The sequence below is a fragment of the Chiloscyllium punctatum genome, chromosome 46 (genome assembly GCF_047496795.1).
Source record: "Chiloscyllium punctatum isolate Juve2018m chromosome 46, sChiPun1.3, whole genome shotgun sequence".
Lineage (NCBI taxonomy): Eukaryota > Metazoa > Chordata > Chondrichthyes > Orectolobiformes > Hemiscylliidae > Chiloscyllium > Chiloscyllium punctatum.
Genome location: NC_092784.1, coordinates 59,962,619 through 59,978,068, shown reverse-complemented (window position 1 = coordinate 59,978,068; position 15,450 = coordinate 59,962,619). Strand labels below are relative to the sequence as shown.

Genomic DNA, 15,450 nt, shown 5'->3' with positions numbered 1-15,450 from the left:
ATGGTAATGCCATTAAATGTCACTGGTGGTGATAAGCTTTTGCGTTGTTGGAGGTGGTCACTGGCATTTTCTGGTTTTTATAATGTTAGTTGCCACTTATCAGTCCAAAGCTGAATTTTGTACAGGGCTTGCTGCATATGGTCACAGACTGCTTCAGTATCTGAGAAATCCAAAATAGACAACAACATTTATCACCTTTTATTATGGAGAGAAAGTCACTGATGAAGTAGCTGAAGATCATTGAACCAAGGTCACTACACTGAAGAACCTTTTGTGGTGCAGTAGTAATGTCCCTGCCTCTGAGTCAGGAGGCACAGGTTCAAGTTCCAGAGGTGTGAAACGACGTGTCTGAACAGGTTAATTAGAAAACATCTACCCTAAGGAAATCCTGCAGTTGTGCTGAGATGATTTAGTTCCAACAACCATATTCAAGTTATTTTATGCTAGGTTTGACTCTAACCAGTCAGGAGATTTTCCTCAATTCCTATTGACATCAATATTTTGGTACTCAACTATTGGGCCATAAATTGTAAGTAACATCTAATACAGTGTGATTACGTCTGAAATCAATTTATTGTTACTGTCTTTTTTTTCTGTCTGTGACAACCACCTCTAAAGTAGGCATCAGTATTTGTGGTATGTGTTCATATCTATTTGGAATTGAATAGAGACTTCCCCATAAAATAAGATACCTACCTGGCAGAGAAGAGGCTTTTTCCTATCAGCTAAGGCTGAAATTGAACCTAAATTTCATAAATAAATAACACAGTCACAATCTATCTCCATTCAAAAACATTGAGATTAACTTTGTAAAATAGGCATTCTGGCCACATAGTTTTAAATATACACTATTTATAGGTCATTTGGTTTCAGTTACAATATATCTAAGCAGGTGCAGGAAGCAATTTCTACTTGTGAAAGGTTCTAGAATAAGAGGGAACAGATGTCATACAGTCATAGAGATGTACAGCATGGAAACAGACCCTTCAGTCCAACTTGTCCATGCCGACCAGATATCCCAACCCAATCTAGTCCCACCTACCAGCACTTGACCCATATCCCTCCAAACCCTTCCTATTCATATACCCATCCAAATGCCTTTTAACTGTTGCAATTGTACTAGCCTCCATCACTTCCTCTGGCAGCTCATTCCATACACATACCACCTTCTGCCCCTTAGGTCTCTTCTATATCTTTCCCCTCTCACCCTAAACCTATGCCCTCTAGTTCTGGACTCCCCCACCCCAGGAAAAATCCTATCCATGCCCCTCATGATTTTGAAAACCTCAATAAGGTCACCCCTCAGGCTCCAACGCTCCAGGGAAAACAGCTCCAGCCTTTTTAGCCTCTCTCTATAGCTCAAATCCTCCAACCCTGGCAACATCCTTCTAAATCTTTTCTGAACCCTCTCAAGTTTCACAACATCCATCCAATAGGAAGGAGACCAGAATTGCACACAGTATTCCAAAAGTGGCCTAACCAATGTCCTGAGCAGCTGCAACATGACTTCCCAACTCCTGTACTCAATACTCTGACCAATAAATGAAAGCATACCAAATGCCTCCTTCATTATCCTATCTACCTGCGACTCCACTTTCAAGGAGCTATGAACTTGCACTCCAAGGTCTCTTTGTTCAGCAACACTTCCTAGGACCTTACTATTAAGTGTATAACTCCTGCTAAGTTTTGCTTTCCCAAAAGGACTCTGCATTTATCAGAATTAAACTCCATCTGCCACTTCTCAGCCTATTAGGCAATCTGATCAAGATCCCATTGTAATTTGAGGTAACCTTTTTTTACAGATTAGGTTATATTATAGTGTGGAAACAGGCCCTTCGGCCCAACAAGTCCACACCGCCCCACCGAAGCGCAACCCACCTATACCCCTACATTTACCCCTTACCTAACACTACGGGCAATTTAGCATGGCCAATTCACCTGACCTGCACATCTTTGGACTGTGGGAGGAAACCGGAGCACCCGGAGGAAACCCACGCAGACACGGGGAGGACGTGCAAACTCCACACAGTTAGTCGCCTGAGGCGGGAATTGAACCCAGGTCTCTGGCACGGTGAGGCAGCAGTGCTAACCACTGTGCCACCGTGCCGCCCTTCTTTGCTGTCCATTACAACTCCAATTTTTGAGTCATCTGCAAACTTACTAACTATACCTCTTATACTCACGTCCAAATCATTTTTATAAATGAGGAAAAGACGTGGACCCAGCACCGATCCTTGTGGCACTTTACTGGTCACAGGCCTCCAGTCTGTAAAACAACCCTCCATCACCACCCTACGTCTTCTCCATTTGACCCAGTTCTGTATCCAAAATGGCTAGTTCTCCATGCATTCCATGAGATGTAACCTTGCTAACCAGTATCCCATGGGGAACCTTGTCGAATGCCTTACTGAAGTCCATGTAGATCACATCTACCGCTCTGCCCTCATCAATCCTCTTTGTTACTACTTCAAAAAACTCAATCAAGTTTGTGAGACATGATTTCCCACACACAAAGCCATGTTGATTATCCCTAATCAGTCCATGCTTTTCCAAATATATGTACATCCTGTCCCTCAGGATTCTCTCCAACAACTTGCCCACCACCAATGTCAGGCTCACTGGTCCAGAGTTCCCTGGCTAGTCCTTACTCCCTTTTTTAAGCAGAGGCACATAAAGGGACATCTGGAAAATGGGAAACCTTCAGAAATGAGATAACAAGAGTCCAGGGAAAGTATATTCCTGTTAGGGTGAAAAGGAAGGCTGGGAGGTATAGGGAATGCTGGATGACTAAAGAAATTGAGGGTTTGGTTAAGAAAAAGAAGGAAGCATATGTCAGGTATAGACAAGATTGATCAAGTGAATCCTTAGAAGAGTATAAGGGCAGTAGGAGTATACTTAAGAGGGAAATCAGGTGGGCAAAAAGGGAACATGAGATAGCTTTGGCAAATAGAGTTAAGGAGAATCCAAAGGGTTTTTACAAATACATTAAGAACAAAAGGGTAACTAAGGAGAGAATAGGGCCCTCCAAGATCAGCAAGGTGGACTTTGTGTGGAGCCACAGAAAATCGAGGAGATACTAAACGAGTATTTTGCATCAGTATTTACTGTTGAAAAGGACATGGAAGATGTAGAATGTAGGGAAATAGACGGTGACATCTTGAAAAATGTCCATATTACAGAGGAGGAAGTGCTGGATGTCTTGATACGCATAAAGGTGGATAAATCCCAGGACCTGATCAGGTGTACCCCAGAACTCTGTGGGAAGCTAGGGAAGTGATTTCTGGGCCTCTTACTGAAATATTTGTATCATCAATAGTCACAGGTGAGGTGCCAAAAAACTGGAGGTTGGCTAATGTGGCCGATGTGAAGTAGTTGATAAAAGAAGGAGATGGAATATAAGAATATTTTTCATGCAGTGAGTGGTTAAGTTCTGAAATACATTGCTTGAAAGTGTGGTGGAGGCAGGTTCAACTGCAGCATTGTGTTATCCGAAAAGTATCTCCCTTAGAACTCTGGGTTGTAGTCCATTTGGTCCAGGTGATTTATTCACATTCAGGCCATTCAGTTTTTCTAGCACCTTCTCCTTGGTAGTGGCCACTATACTCAGTTCTGCCCTCTCACTCTCTTGAAGTTTTGGGATATTACTTGTGTCTTCCACCATGAAGACTGACGCGAAGGAAATATTCAGTTCTTCAGCCATTCCCTTGTTCCCCACTACTATCTCTGCATTGCCATTTTTCCAGCAGCCCAATGTCCACTTTGCCTCTCTTTTGCCCTTTATATATCTGTCTTCCTTTTATATTACTGGTCAGCTTACCCTCATATTTAATCTTCTCCTTCCTTATTTCTTTTTCTTTGTTGCCTCTGTTGTCTTTGTAAGCTTCCCAATCCTCTGGTTACCCTTTACCCTTCACCACATTATATGCTTTTTCTTGCTTTTGTGTAGCCCTGACCTGTCAGCCATAGTTGCCTCATCCTCCCTGCACCATGCTTCTTTTTCCTCGGGATGAATCTTTGCTGTGTCTCCTAAATTACTCCCAGAATCTCCTGACATTGCTATTCCATTGTCTTTCCTGCTAGGTTCCTCTCCCAATTCAATTCTTCCCAGATCCTCCCTCATACCTCAGTAGTTGCCTTTATTCAGCTGTTACCTCTGATGATATCTTCTCCCCCTCAAATTGCAGACGAAGTTCAATCATGATATGATCACTGACTCCTAAGGCTTCCTTCACCTTAAGCTCCCTTTATCAAGTCTGCCTCATTGCCCAACACTAAATCCAGAATTACCTGTTCCCTGGTGGGCTCCACTACAAGCTGCTCCAAAAAAACCATTTTGTAGACATTCCATAAATTTTTTTTTTTGCAATCCACTATCAACCTGATTTACCCAGTCCACAGCATATTGAAATCCCCCATGATGACTATAACTTTGCCTTTCCCACACATCTTTTCTATCTCCTGGTGTATGAGGAGGAACCTCAATTATTCAAATGAGATGGGCGGACACTATTTCGTTCAGATAATTCATTATTTGGTTAATTGATCTTGCTCTGGGACTCAGAGTTTTCTGTGACGTCTGCTCCCCATTCAGGAGACTAGGCAGCAGCACATCACGTGCGATACCCCGGCCATCTCCCACCCCCGCTCCCACCTCCTGCCTGTACCAAACCCCACCCGCAACCCCTGCCTGCCCCAAAACCCCGACTGCCCCAATCCCCCTCAACCCTGCCCCTACCCCACCCACCCTACTTTACTAAAAAGCATCCCTGCCCCCTCTGCCCACTTGCCATTCTTTTTGATAGGAAAATTCAGCTCCCAATTCTGATCCCCTTGAAGCCACGTCTCCGTGGTGCCTACCATGTCATACATGCTAATTTTGATCTGCACCACAAACTCATTTACCTTATTCCTTATATTGCATGCTTTCAGATATAACACCTTTAGTCCTGTATTAACTGCCCTTCTTCTCATTGTTATTCATTGTCCAGCGTGCTTGAAGTTTTGATCGCTAACCCTTTCCATACACTCTGTCCTGTTTGTGTCTGTGCTGGAGATTTTAATAATGTTTCCTGAGTTCTGCACTCTTATGTCCTTCTTTAATTTGGGTTTTGTAATTTCCTGGATATCCCTCCCCCCCCCGCCCCCCCCCAACCTATTCAGATTAAAGCCCTGTCTACACCCTAGTTATGCGATTTGCAAGGAATCTGGTTCCAGCACAGTTCAGATGAAGACTGTCTCATCGGAATAGGTCCCTTCTTCCCCAGTATTGGTGCCAATGTCCCATGAATTCAAACCCATTTCTCCCACACCAAACTTTGAGCCATGCATTTACCTGCTTAATCTTATTGACCCAGTGCCGATCAGCCTGTGGCTCAGGTACTAATCCACAAATTATTACCTTTTTGGTTCTGCTTTTTCACTTAGCTCCTAGCTAGTCATACTCCTTTAGCAGAACCTCAGCTCTGGTTTCATCTGTGTCGTTGGTCCCTACCTGGACCACGACCACTGGATCTTTACCCTTGCATTCCAAGTTCCTCTGCAGCCCAGATGAGATATCCCAAACTCAAGCACCAGGCAGACAACACAAACTTTGGAACTTTCGATCCTGATCACAGAATAGTGTTTATGTTTCTAACTATACTGTCCCCAATTACAACAACATTTCTCTTCTCTCCCCTCACTTGAATGGCTCCCTTCAGTACGGTGCTGCGGTCAGTCGTCTCATCCTTCCTGCAGCCCCCATTCCCGTCCACACAGGGTGCAAAACTCTTGAACGTGTCAGACAAGGAAAGGGGCTGAAGCTCTTGCAACTCTACCTCCTGGATCCCTTGACCTGCCTCACTCATAGCCACAACCCTCTTGTCCCTGACGACTGGCTGAATTTGAGTTGGTTAGTCTAAGGGATGTGACTTTCTCCTGAAACACAGTGTCCAGGTAACTCTCCCCCTCCCTGATGTGTCACAATGTTTGAAGCTCAGACTCCAGCTCATCCTCAACTCTGAGCTAGAGTTCTTCCAGTAACCAACATTTACTACAGATATGGTCACTGGGAACCACAATGGGGTCCACATCATGCGGAAGCAACAAAGAGCTTGACCCTCCATCCTTAGTTCATTTAACTAGTTTTGAATTTGTTTTTTTAAAATTTTTGATTGTTTTTGTATCTCTGCTTATGCAAATTGTAACCAATAAATAAATTGTAACCAAGAAATGAACAAGATTCAATTGAACACAGATTCAAATTTAGCAGACCCCTTAATAGCCAATCAAATCACAGCCCTCCTGTGTCACTTTTTTTCAGTTTCCCCTCCATCAAAACCGTTTCGAATCAGAATCTGTTACCTTCTCAGACTGCTCTCCGTTCGCTCCTGCTCAGCTCCAGTCCCGAATTATAGGCTCCAAATCCATGGGGTAAGTTTTTATAATCTCTTACCTTCTCAGATTGCTCTCCATTCACCCTCTGCTGGATGATTTTCCTGCTCCTGATCACGGGGGCTGTTGTCAGATGATCCGCTCTTCAATGTGGATGACTGCTTCCAAACTGGAATGTATGCACCATAGTGATGCCTCTCCCTCTCGGTCACTGTCTGTTGGATGCTGTTCTTGTTGCTGATCACAGGGGGGCTGTTGCCAGATGATCTGCTTTTCAGTGCAGGCGACTGCTTCCAGGCTGTAATATATGTGTCATAGTGATGCCTCTCTCTTCTGGCAGGCAAAAAGCCTTTGTCATTGGTGAATAGACTGATGATCAGTTGGCAATCAGCTACTTGTTGTTGGTCGAATCTCATTTTGTGCACACCATTACCTGTAAGTTCCCCTCCATGTACTCACCATCCTTACTTGGAAAAATACCATATTCCTTCACTGTCAGAATCAAAATCTTGGAATTCCCTCCCTATCAGCATTGTGGGTCTATCTACAGTACATGGACTGCAGCGGTTCAAGAAGGCATCTCATCACCACCTTCTCAAGGGCAACTAGGGTTAGGCAATAAATGCTGGCCTAGCTAGCAGTGCCAATATCTCGCGAGTGAATTAAAAAAAAGTCTATTATTCCAGTTCACCTGTATCTAAACCTACTGATTGAACAAACAGCAGTGTAAACAGCACCTACAATGAGTTTTGGCAATCTTTTAAAAAGTGCAATAATCATTTCCTCAGTCCTTTATTTTTAGAAGTTGTTTTCCTATTTTAATCCACAATCAAAAATATAGAAAACTAAAGTTATGATATTTACAGTCATCAAAAGATTTGTGCATAGTCTCTGATAGGTGGAATCCATGGTAGATTCTGTTTCATTTTACAAGATGTTGTTCAGTTTCCATCGTCCTCTTGGAATTTATCTTGATGCTTCTTATACTAGTTTATGCTGCATGCTTTGATGGCCTTCCTGGGTAATTTATTTAAGCCCATTATTGATGAATTTTTTAGTCAATATGAAGGCACTTTAAAAGTTCATGGTTGAAAGGGAACTTAAGGAATTGTTGTACTTGGTTATACAGAAAGATTTTATAAATTGAAGATACTTAAGAACACAAAAAAAATTAAGAAAGGTTGGGCATATTATACAAATTTTCAAAATTCTGAAATAATATGTAATGTATAAGAAAGCAGGACATTTAATTTGGAAGAGGTATGTCAAGATCAAAGATACAAATTTTACCAGTTGAATAAACAATTGTATGTAGAACAGGCTGTCAGATAAAGCAGTTAATGTGCAATTAAAATTTTTAAGAGGTTGAATGAATATCCCCCACCGTGATTAACAGGGCTCTTAACCATGTCTCAGCAATCTCTCATCCTTCAGCCCTTACCCCTTCCTCTCCCTGCTGAAATAACAGTAGGATTCCTCTTGTTCTCACTTTGCATCCCACCAGTTTCCACTTTCATCTCTGCCATTTCTGCCACAGCAGGATACCATCACCCAACACATCTTCCCCTCTCATCTTCTATCAGCAATCTGCAGGGATCATTTCCTCTTTGACATCCTGGTCCACTCCTAACACTTCCTCACTCATCCATGGCACCTTACCATGCACTTGCAGCAAATGTAACACCTGCCCCTTCATTTCCTTTCTCTTCACCCTCCAAGCACATCTTTCAGGTAAGGTAGTATTTTATAAATACTCAATCTAGTTTACCGTATTCACTGCTCAGAATGTGGCCTCCTTTAAGTTCATGAAGTCAAATGTGGACTCTAATCACTTTATGGAACACCTCCACTGTGTTCGTAGATAACCTTCCAGTTGCATGTCATTTCTATAAATCAACTTGCTACCATGCTAATTTTTCCAACGTTGGCGTGCTACAGTGTTCCAGTGAAACTTAACATAAGCTAGAGGAACAATACCTTTTTTATCTGCTTAGGCTCTTTACAGCCTCTAGGATTCAATACCGAATTCCACAACTTCAGAGAATGACCTCTGTATTCCATTTTTCTTATATTCTCACACCCTCCCCTAGCTATGCCTCTTTCAGTTCATGCTGAAAAGTCAACATTTTAACTCTATTTCTCAGTCTTCAAATGCTGACAGACCTGCTGAATACTATATTGATTAAGGGGACAGGGTTGAGGGCTAAAGATCAAAGGAAGAAAGGGGTGATGAAATACCACACGGAACATAGTGATATCTGAGTAACTGGGAAAGACAAATATTTTCAAGAAATGGTACTGATAGGGATTATAGAGTGCAGATGCAATTTTGTTTATTGCTGAAAAACACATTTCATCAAAACTTTTTGTCTAGTACTCATCAGGACAGTTCACAAGAAATACCAAAGTAAAGGGAAAACAAAATTTCTACTATATGAGACTACGAACGTTGTTTTGCTTTTACTTTAGTATTTGAATGCACCATTAAAAGCTTCGACAAAATGCATTTTTTCAACTGTACTCCAGTTATATCCCACCAAAGGACTATTAGGCAAAATGTTAGAGTGTTACCTTGCAAGCCTTAGGATTGGGAAGAATTTCATAGAGAATAATTCTGGATAGAAAAAACCTTTCACCAAATTTCGAACTGCTTTTCTTGGCATCACGAAATTTAAGTCAGTGAAAGATTTATACTTAAAGGACCAATAACTCGATCTGGGCTTTAATCCATCAGGTAATGTTGCCAGTTGATATCTTAACCAAATTTTGCTGCCCCTTTCTCCGAAAACAGGATGGACTTTTTTTTAAAATAGGGGGAAATGTTTTTTTTTGGCTTTCCTCTCTCTAAGCTTTTTTGAATAAAATCTGATTTTGTTCCCTCATTGGGCAGTAAGAATCATGTGGCTAGCTTTGATGCTGTGGGCTGTTGGTTGGCTGCATAAATCTGATCAGATGCTCCCTATTGCTTACGCTTAACCGGTCGATCGGTGCTTGCATTCTAGATCCTGATTAATATAAATACACGAGAGAGGACAAAAAATGTTCGGCGATGCAGTATGTGAAGGAAGCCGATGAAAGGCATGAGTAGATGGTGGATGTTTGCCTGGGAGGCTGTGTGGATTTTACTCTGGGATTCTACAGCTTTGAGATGCAGATGATGCAAAGGCGATCGGGAGAATAAAAAAAACTGCAGATGCAAAAACGACGAGAACATAGCAGATCTGATTTTTGACACGAGGGGGAAATATTTCTTAAATCTGCAAATGACCCAGTTTTATGAAGGATTAACCCGCTGGACAATGAAAAACTAAGAAAAACAGGGGGAAAATCTAAACTAATTGCATGTGCACCAGTATTGGAACAGATGGGATGTAATGTGGAGTTGCCGTATTTCTCTACTGAATGGTGATCTTTGGCATCTGTTTATAGAATGGCAAGATTTGGAGACGAGGTGCCGGCCAGGTATGGAGCCGGCCAAGGAGGCGGAGGACGCGGCGGTAGCCGCCAGGGCGGACCGCCAGGAGCACCACAGAGGATGTACAAGCAGTCGATGGCCCAAAGAGCCCGGACCATGGCTCTCTACAATCCTATCCCAGTCCGACAAAACTGCTTCACAGTTAACAGATCTCTCTTTCTCTTCAGTGAAGACAACTTTGTAAGAAAATATGCCAAAAAGATCACTGAATGGCCATATCCTTTTTTTATTTTGTCTAATTTATTGATATATTTTAATGTCTTGCATGCAAGCAAATAGTCTAAATTGATTGATAAAGAAATCAATGTGAATTTCACACTAGAAAGTACATATGTTAGTTTCACGGGTATAAATGCTAGTATAATGTCAGTTTCACTAGTATAACGGTAGCATTTTCTGTGACTGGCCCTTCATGTAAATTGGATGGCGATTGCTTTGCCATTGCAGTGAGAGAACTATTTGCAAAAGAAAAACAAAATAAAACCAATCACTACCAAAAATGTTGCTGTGCTCAAAAATTCCTCCACAGTGTGATGCAGCCAGTTTCACTTTGAAGGTATATAAACAGCCATTTGCAATTTTAAAAAAATGGTACACCCCATCCAATCCTAGCTTTAAAATAAATTCAAGAAACCTTTTATTTGGTACATAATTGCACACTTTTATTTTTGTAGCGATTCCGAGCTAGTTAAATGCCTGATGGGAGAAGGATGCATTAACTGGTGTTGCTGACGTGGGGCTGTACCTATTTTAAGGAACCATTCAGAGAGGTTGGAGTGATGAATAGGATTTTTTTTCATGCGTGTGTTCACATAGTCACATGCACACCAGTGGACACATGATCATACGGATAAGATGCATAGAGTGATGGGAGTATATACTGGTACAAAATCCTAATATTCACATGCACTTGGCAGTAGAATTGAAAATAAATAACAAATGCATGTTTTTGAATTTCTAGCACTCGAAATTATAGTAAATGGTAATGTTAAATTGCACTTTTTGATTGGAATCCATATTCTGTACTCGTTGTGAAAATTGTGTTCTGCATTTTTTTTGGTGCAGACTAGATGGTAATGGCTTTGATTATGTAATACCTACTCAAGCTCCACATGTATAAGTTTTTTTAATCCAGTTTTTTTTATCAATCATTTGAGCACTGAAAGAAAATAGACTAACACTTATTTAGAAAAAATAACACACATCTGTTATGGAAATTTATATGATATCGCAGGTGTACTGATTATATCCAACTTTTACTTCACCACTTCTGTGACTGCTGCTGTTAGTGCTGAGGAATATCAGAACTGAGCATTTCAGATTAGGTATTGCATAGAGACTTTAATTTGTCCTAACTTCAGAGGAGTAGTCCCTTGCACATTTTCAGCCCTGCCTACCACCACTATTACCACCATACTAACAAATCTGTGGCCTTTTTTTATTCTTCATGATTTTGTTTCTTGAGGAATTGGATTTAGACTGTTAAACTGATTTTACATAGGACATTTACAACCAAAAGATAGAGGAAACTTTAATATCTTCCACTTAATGAAAGCTTAATCCAACTTATTGTTTCAGTGGCTGAATTTCTGAGTTATTATCCTTGCAGTTCTTTGTTTTTGTCTGCATTAAGTTGCAGCTCTGCACTTGTTTGTATTTCTGCACTGCAGAAGATTAATTTTAAAATTCAATATTTCCCATTCCCCTGTAAATACCTATACAGGCTTAGACCTTATTTTCTGAGTCTTACTCCAACTATACATTCCTTGTACATCCTCCAGTACACTGAACAGTCTGCTACTTGTTTTGAGGTCCTACTGTTATCCGTTTTGTTACAGTTGCTGTGTGTTCACTCTCTGGGCCTTGTTGCCCACACCCTCCTTAGTTTATATACACTGTCAGCTTCATGTTTTGGTTTTGAGTTCCCCCCACTTTGTAAATACAGTACCAAGTACTATAAATTTAAATTGATCATTTTCTTTTGTGCATTGGCATGAAATTAACATTAATGATCTCAAATTATTTGCAAACAGATATACCTAAGTTCCTACTTTGAGGTATCTAACTAATAGTATTTTTGATTACACACGTTATTTGGCCCAACTAGTCCATGCTGGTGTTCATTGCTTCACATGAGCCTCCTCCTATCTTTCCTCATCTAAATGTATCACTGTAATCATCTATTTCCTTCACCATCTAATACTTGTCTACCTTATCCTTAAATATACCCCGTATTGTTTGCTATACCCACTCTAGTGTAAACGCTACTGAGTTTCTTCTTTTGTGCTGCAGCATGGTAGTTATGTTTATGTAGTCTCACCATTTGAAAATATATCATTATTTGTAGTTCTCACATTACTGTAATTTTTGTGATATGAGTATGCATAATGTTTTCATCAGGCAAAATTTCAGTCTAACCTTAAATCAATTAAATATTTAGTTTGAGAAGCAATTCTTGTGGAGTACAATGCCACTGCTCAAATTAAAGTTGGTGATATGGTAAATGTTTGTGAGACAGTAAAGTAAGTGGATAGTGGAAAACAGAAAGCATGTTCCTACATGTACCCACTTGTACAGATTTGGTGAAAAATGGAAATCAGTCAGAAATTTTTGCTTTGCACACATTTTAAAACAGTGTAAATTATGCACAGCATTATGTAAATTGTAATGTAAGTTAGAAAATGCATATATGTTTTGAAAATTTTATATAAACATTTAAGCCCTACAATATTGTCCTTTTTGATATATTAGTTCTAATTTACACATTCTCTCACCATAGTTATCAAACCTAATCATATCTAATTGTTTAATTTATGGATGTAGGTTTGGTCTCTGAGCTGGAAGGTTCATTTTCAGATGTTTCATCACCATACTCATCATGAAGTATGGTAACGAAATGTCTGAAAATGAACCTTCCAGCTCAGCGAGCAAACCTACATCCAGAACCTCAACCTGAGCTAAAATCTTCTCAAAACTTGCTTAATTTATATCAGAAACAGAAATTGCTGGGAAGCTGAGCAGGTCTGGCAGCATCTGTGAAGTGAAATCTGAGTTGACATTTTGGGTCCAGTGACCCTTCTTCAGGAGGTGTTGGCAGACCTGCTCAGCTTATCCAGCATCTGCAGTTCTTTCAACTTTTGCTTCATTTACATGTGCATATTGGTGGGCTTTCTTGATTTTGTTTTTCCACCCATAGCTTTATTACACTCCCTGCCTCTTTTATTTCCTAACTGTAGTTGTGTACTCGTGAGAATTTTTCAGTGAGTAATTTTCCAAGATCAACTTTAATTTCCTTAATTTATTTTAGAAATTCACTTGGATTATCTTAGTTTCTGTCCACAGAGAAGCTAAAATTCATAGTTTTTTATTTATTCACTCATTTTTTGTGGGATATGGATGTCGCTGGCTGGCCAACATTTATTGCCCATCCATAGTTGCCCTTGAGAAGGTGGTTGTGAGCTATCTTCTTGAACTGCTGTGAGTTGACCCACAATGCCATTAGGGAGGAAATTCCAGCATTTTGACCCAGCAACAGTGAAGGAATGGCAATTTATTTCTAAGTCAGGATGGTGAGTGCTTGGAGGAGAATCTGAAGGTGGTGGTGTTCTGCTGCCCTTGTCCTTCTAGATGGAAGTGGTCATGGTTTTAGAAGGTGCTGCCTGGGGATCTTTGGTGAATTTCTGCAGTGCATCTTGTAGATAGTACACACTGTTGCTATTGAGCTTTGGTGGAGGGAGTGGATGTACTATCAATCAAGCAAGCTGCTTTATCTTGGATGGTGTCCAGCTTCTTGGAGTGTTGTGGGGCTGTAGTCATCACAGGCAAGTGGGAGTATTCCATCACACTCCTGACTTGTGCCTTGTAGATGGTGGACAGGCGTTGAGGAATCAGGAGATGAGTTACCTGCCACAGTATTCCTAGCCTCAGACTTGCTCTTGTAACCACTGTATTTATGTGGTGAGTCCAGTTAAGTTTCTGATCAATGATAACTCCCAGGATGTTGATAGTGGGGGATTCAGTAATGGTAATACCATTGAATGTCAAGGTGCAATGGTTAGATTATCTCTTGTTGGTGATGGTCATAGTCTGCCATTTGTATAGCACGAATGTTACTGCCACTTCTCAGCCCAAGCCTGGATATTGTCCAGATCTTGTTGCGTTTGGACACTGCTTCCGTATCTGAGGAGTCGTGAATGGTGCTAAATATTGTTCACCGATCATTGCGCAATCTCTTCTGACCTTATGATGGAGGGAAGCTCATTGATAAAGCAGCTGAAGATGGCTGCGCACAAGGCACTATCCTGAGGAACTCCTGGAAAGATGTCCTGGAACTGAGGTGACTGACCTCCAAAAACCATGACCATCTTCCTATACGTCAGATATGACTCTAACCACTGGAGAGTTTGGCCCCTGATACACATAGATTCCAGTTTCCCAAGGCTTCTTGATGTTACACTTGGTCAAATGCAGCTTTGATGTCAACGGTTGTTGCTCTGATCTCACCTCTGGGATTCAACCCTTATGTCCATGTTTGAACCAAGGCTGTAATGAAGTCAGTAGCTGAGTGGCCTTGGCGAAACCCAAACTGGGCATCACTGAGCAAGTTATTGCTAAGCAGGTGCTGCTTGATAGCACTGATGACACCTCCCATCACTTTATTAATGTTCGACAGTAGACTGATGGGGCTATAATTGCCTGGGTTGGATTTGTCGTACTATTTTTTTGTATAGGACATACTTGACAATTTTACCCATTGTCAGGTAGATGCCAGTGTTCTAATTGTATTAGAACAGCCTGGCCAGGGGAGCAGCAAGTTCTGGAACATAAGTCTTTAGTACTATTGCTGGAATGTTGTTAGCCTTTGCAGTATCTAGTGCCTCCAACTGTTTCTTGATAGCATGTGGAGTCAATCAAATTGGCTGAAGATTGGTATCTGTAATGCTGGGGACCACTGGATGAGGCCAAGATGGATCATCCACTTGGCACTTCTGGCTGAAGATTTCTCAAAAGCTTCAGCCTTATTGTTTGCACTGATCTGCAGGATGGGGATATTTGTGAAGCAGCCTCCTCTAATGAGTTGTTTAATCACCCACTACCATTCATGACTGGATGTGACAGGACTGCAAAGCTTAGATCTGATCTGTTGGTTGTGGGATTGCTTAGCTCTGTCTATCATTTGCTGCCTATGATGTTTGGCATGCAAGGAGTCCTGTTTGGTGACTTCACCAGGTTGACATCAAATCTTCAGTTATGCCCGTTACTGCTCCTGGCATGCCCTCCTGCATGCTCCATTGAACACAGTTGGATACAGTCAACATCACAGAATAAAGCTTTATGTAATATTTATGCTCCATACAAGTCTTCTGCCACACCTCTTCCTTTAGCCTTCAGTTCATATCCTGATTATTTATTTCTCCTCCTTTAATCTATTTTCCCCTGCATTGCATCTCTCATACTTGCCTCAGCATTCTGTGTCATATCAGTTTCTGTATCCCATCACTTGAATCTTCCGATTTATTCGGTATCCTAATTTTGGACATGGTTGTGGACTAGACTAAACCCCTTTCAACTGTATCAAGGAGATAGCATAGATCCTAACTTTT

The 15,450-nt window shown here is 41.0% G+C and overlaps 1 protein-coding gene across 1 annotated transcript in view; it reads left to right on the top strand.

Moving 5' to 3' along the window:
• Positions 1–15,450, top strand: part of LOC140468175 (voltage-dependent P/Q-type calcium channel subunit alpha-1A-like) — a 620,416-nt gene that overhangs the window by 104,007 nt on the left and 500,959 nt on the right. Inside the window, exon 3 of the mRNA XM_072564404.1 lies at positions 9,802–10,062. Within this exon, the coding sequence (XP_072420505.1) occupies positions 9,802–10,062 (261 nt within the window). The remainder of the gene's footprint in view (positions 1–9,801; positions 10,063–15,450) is intronic.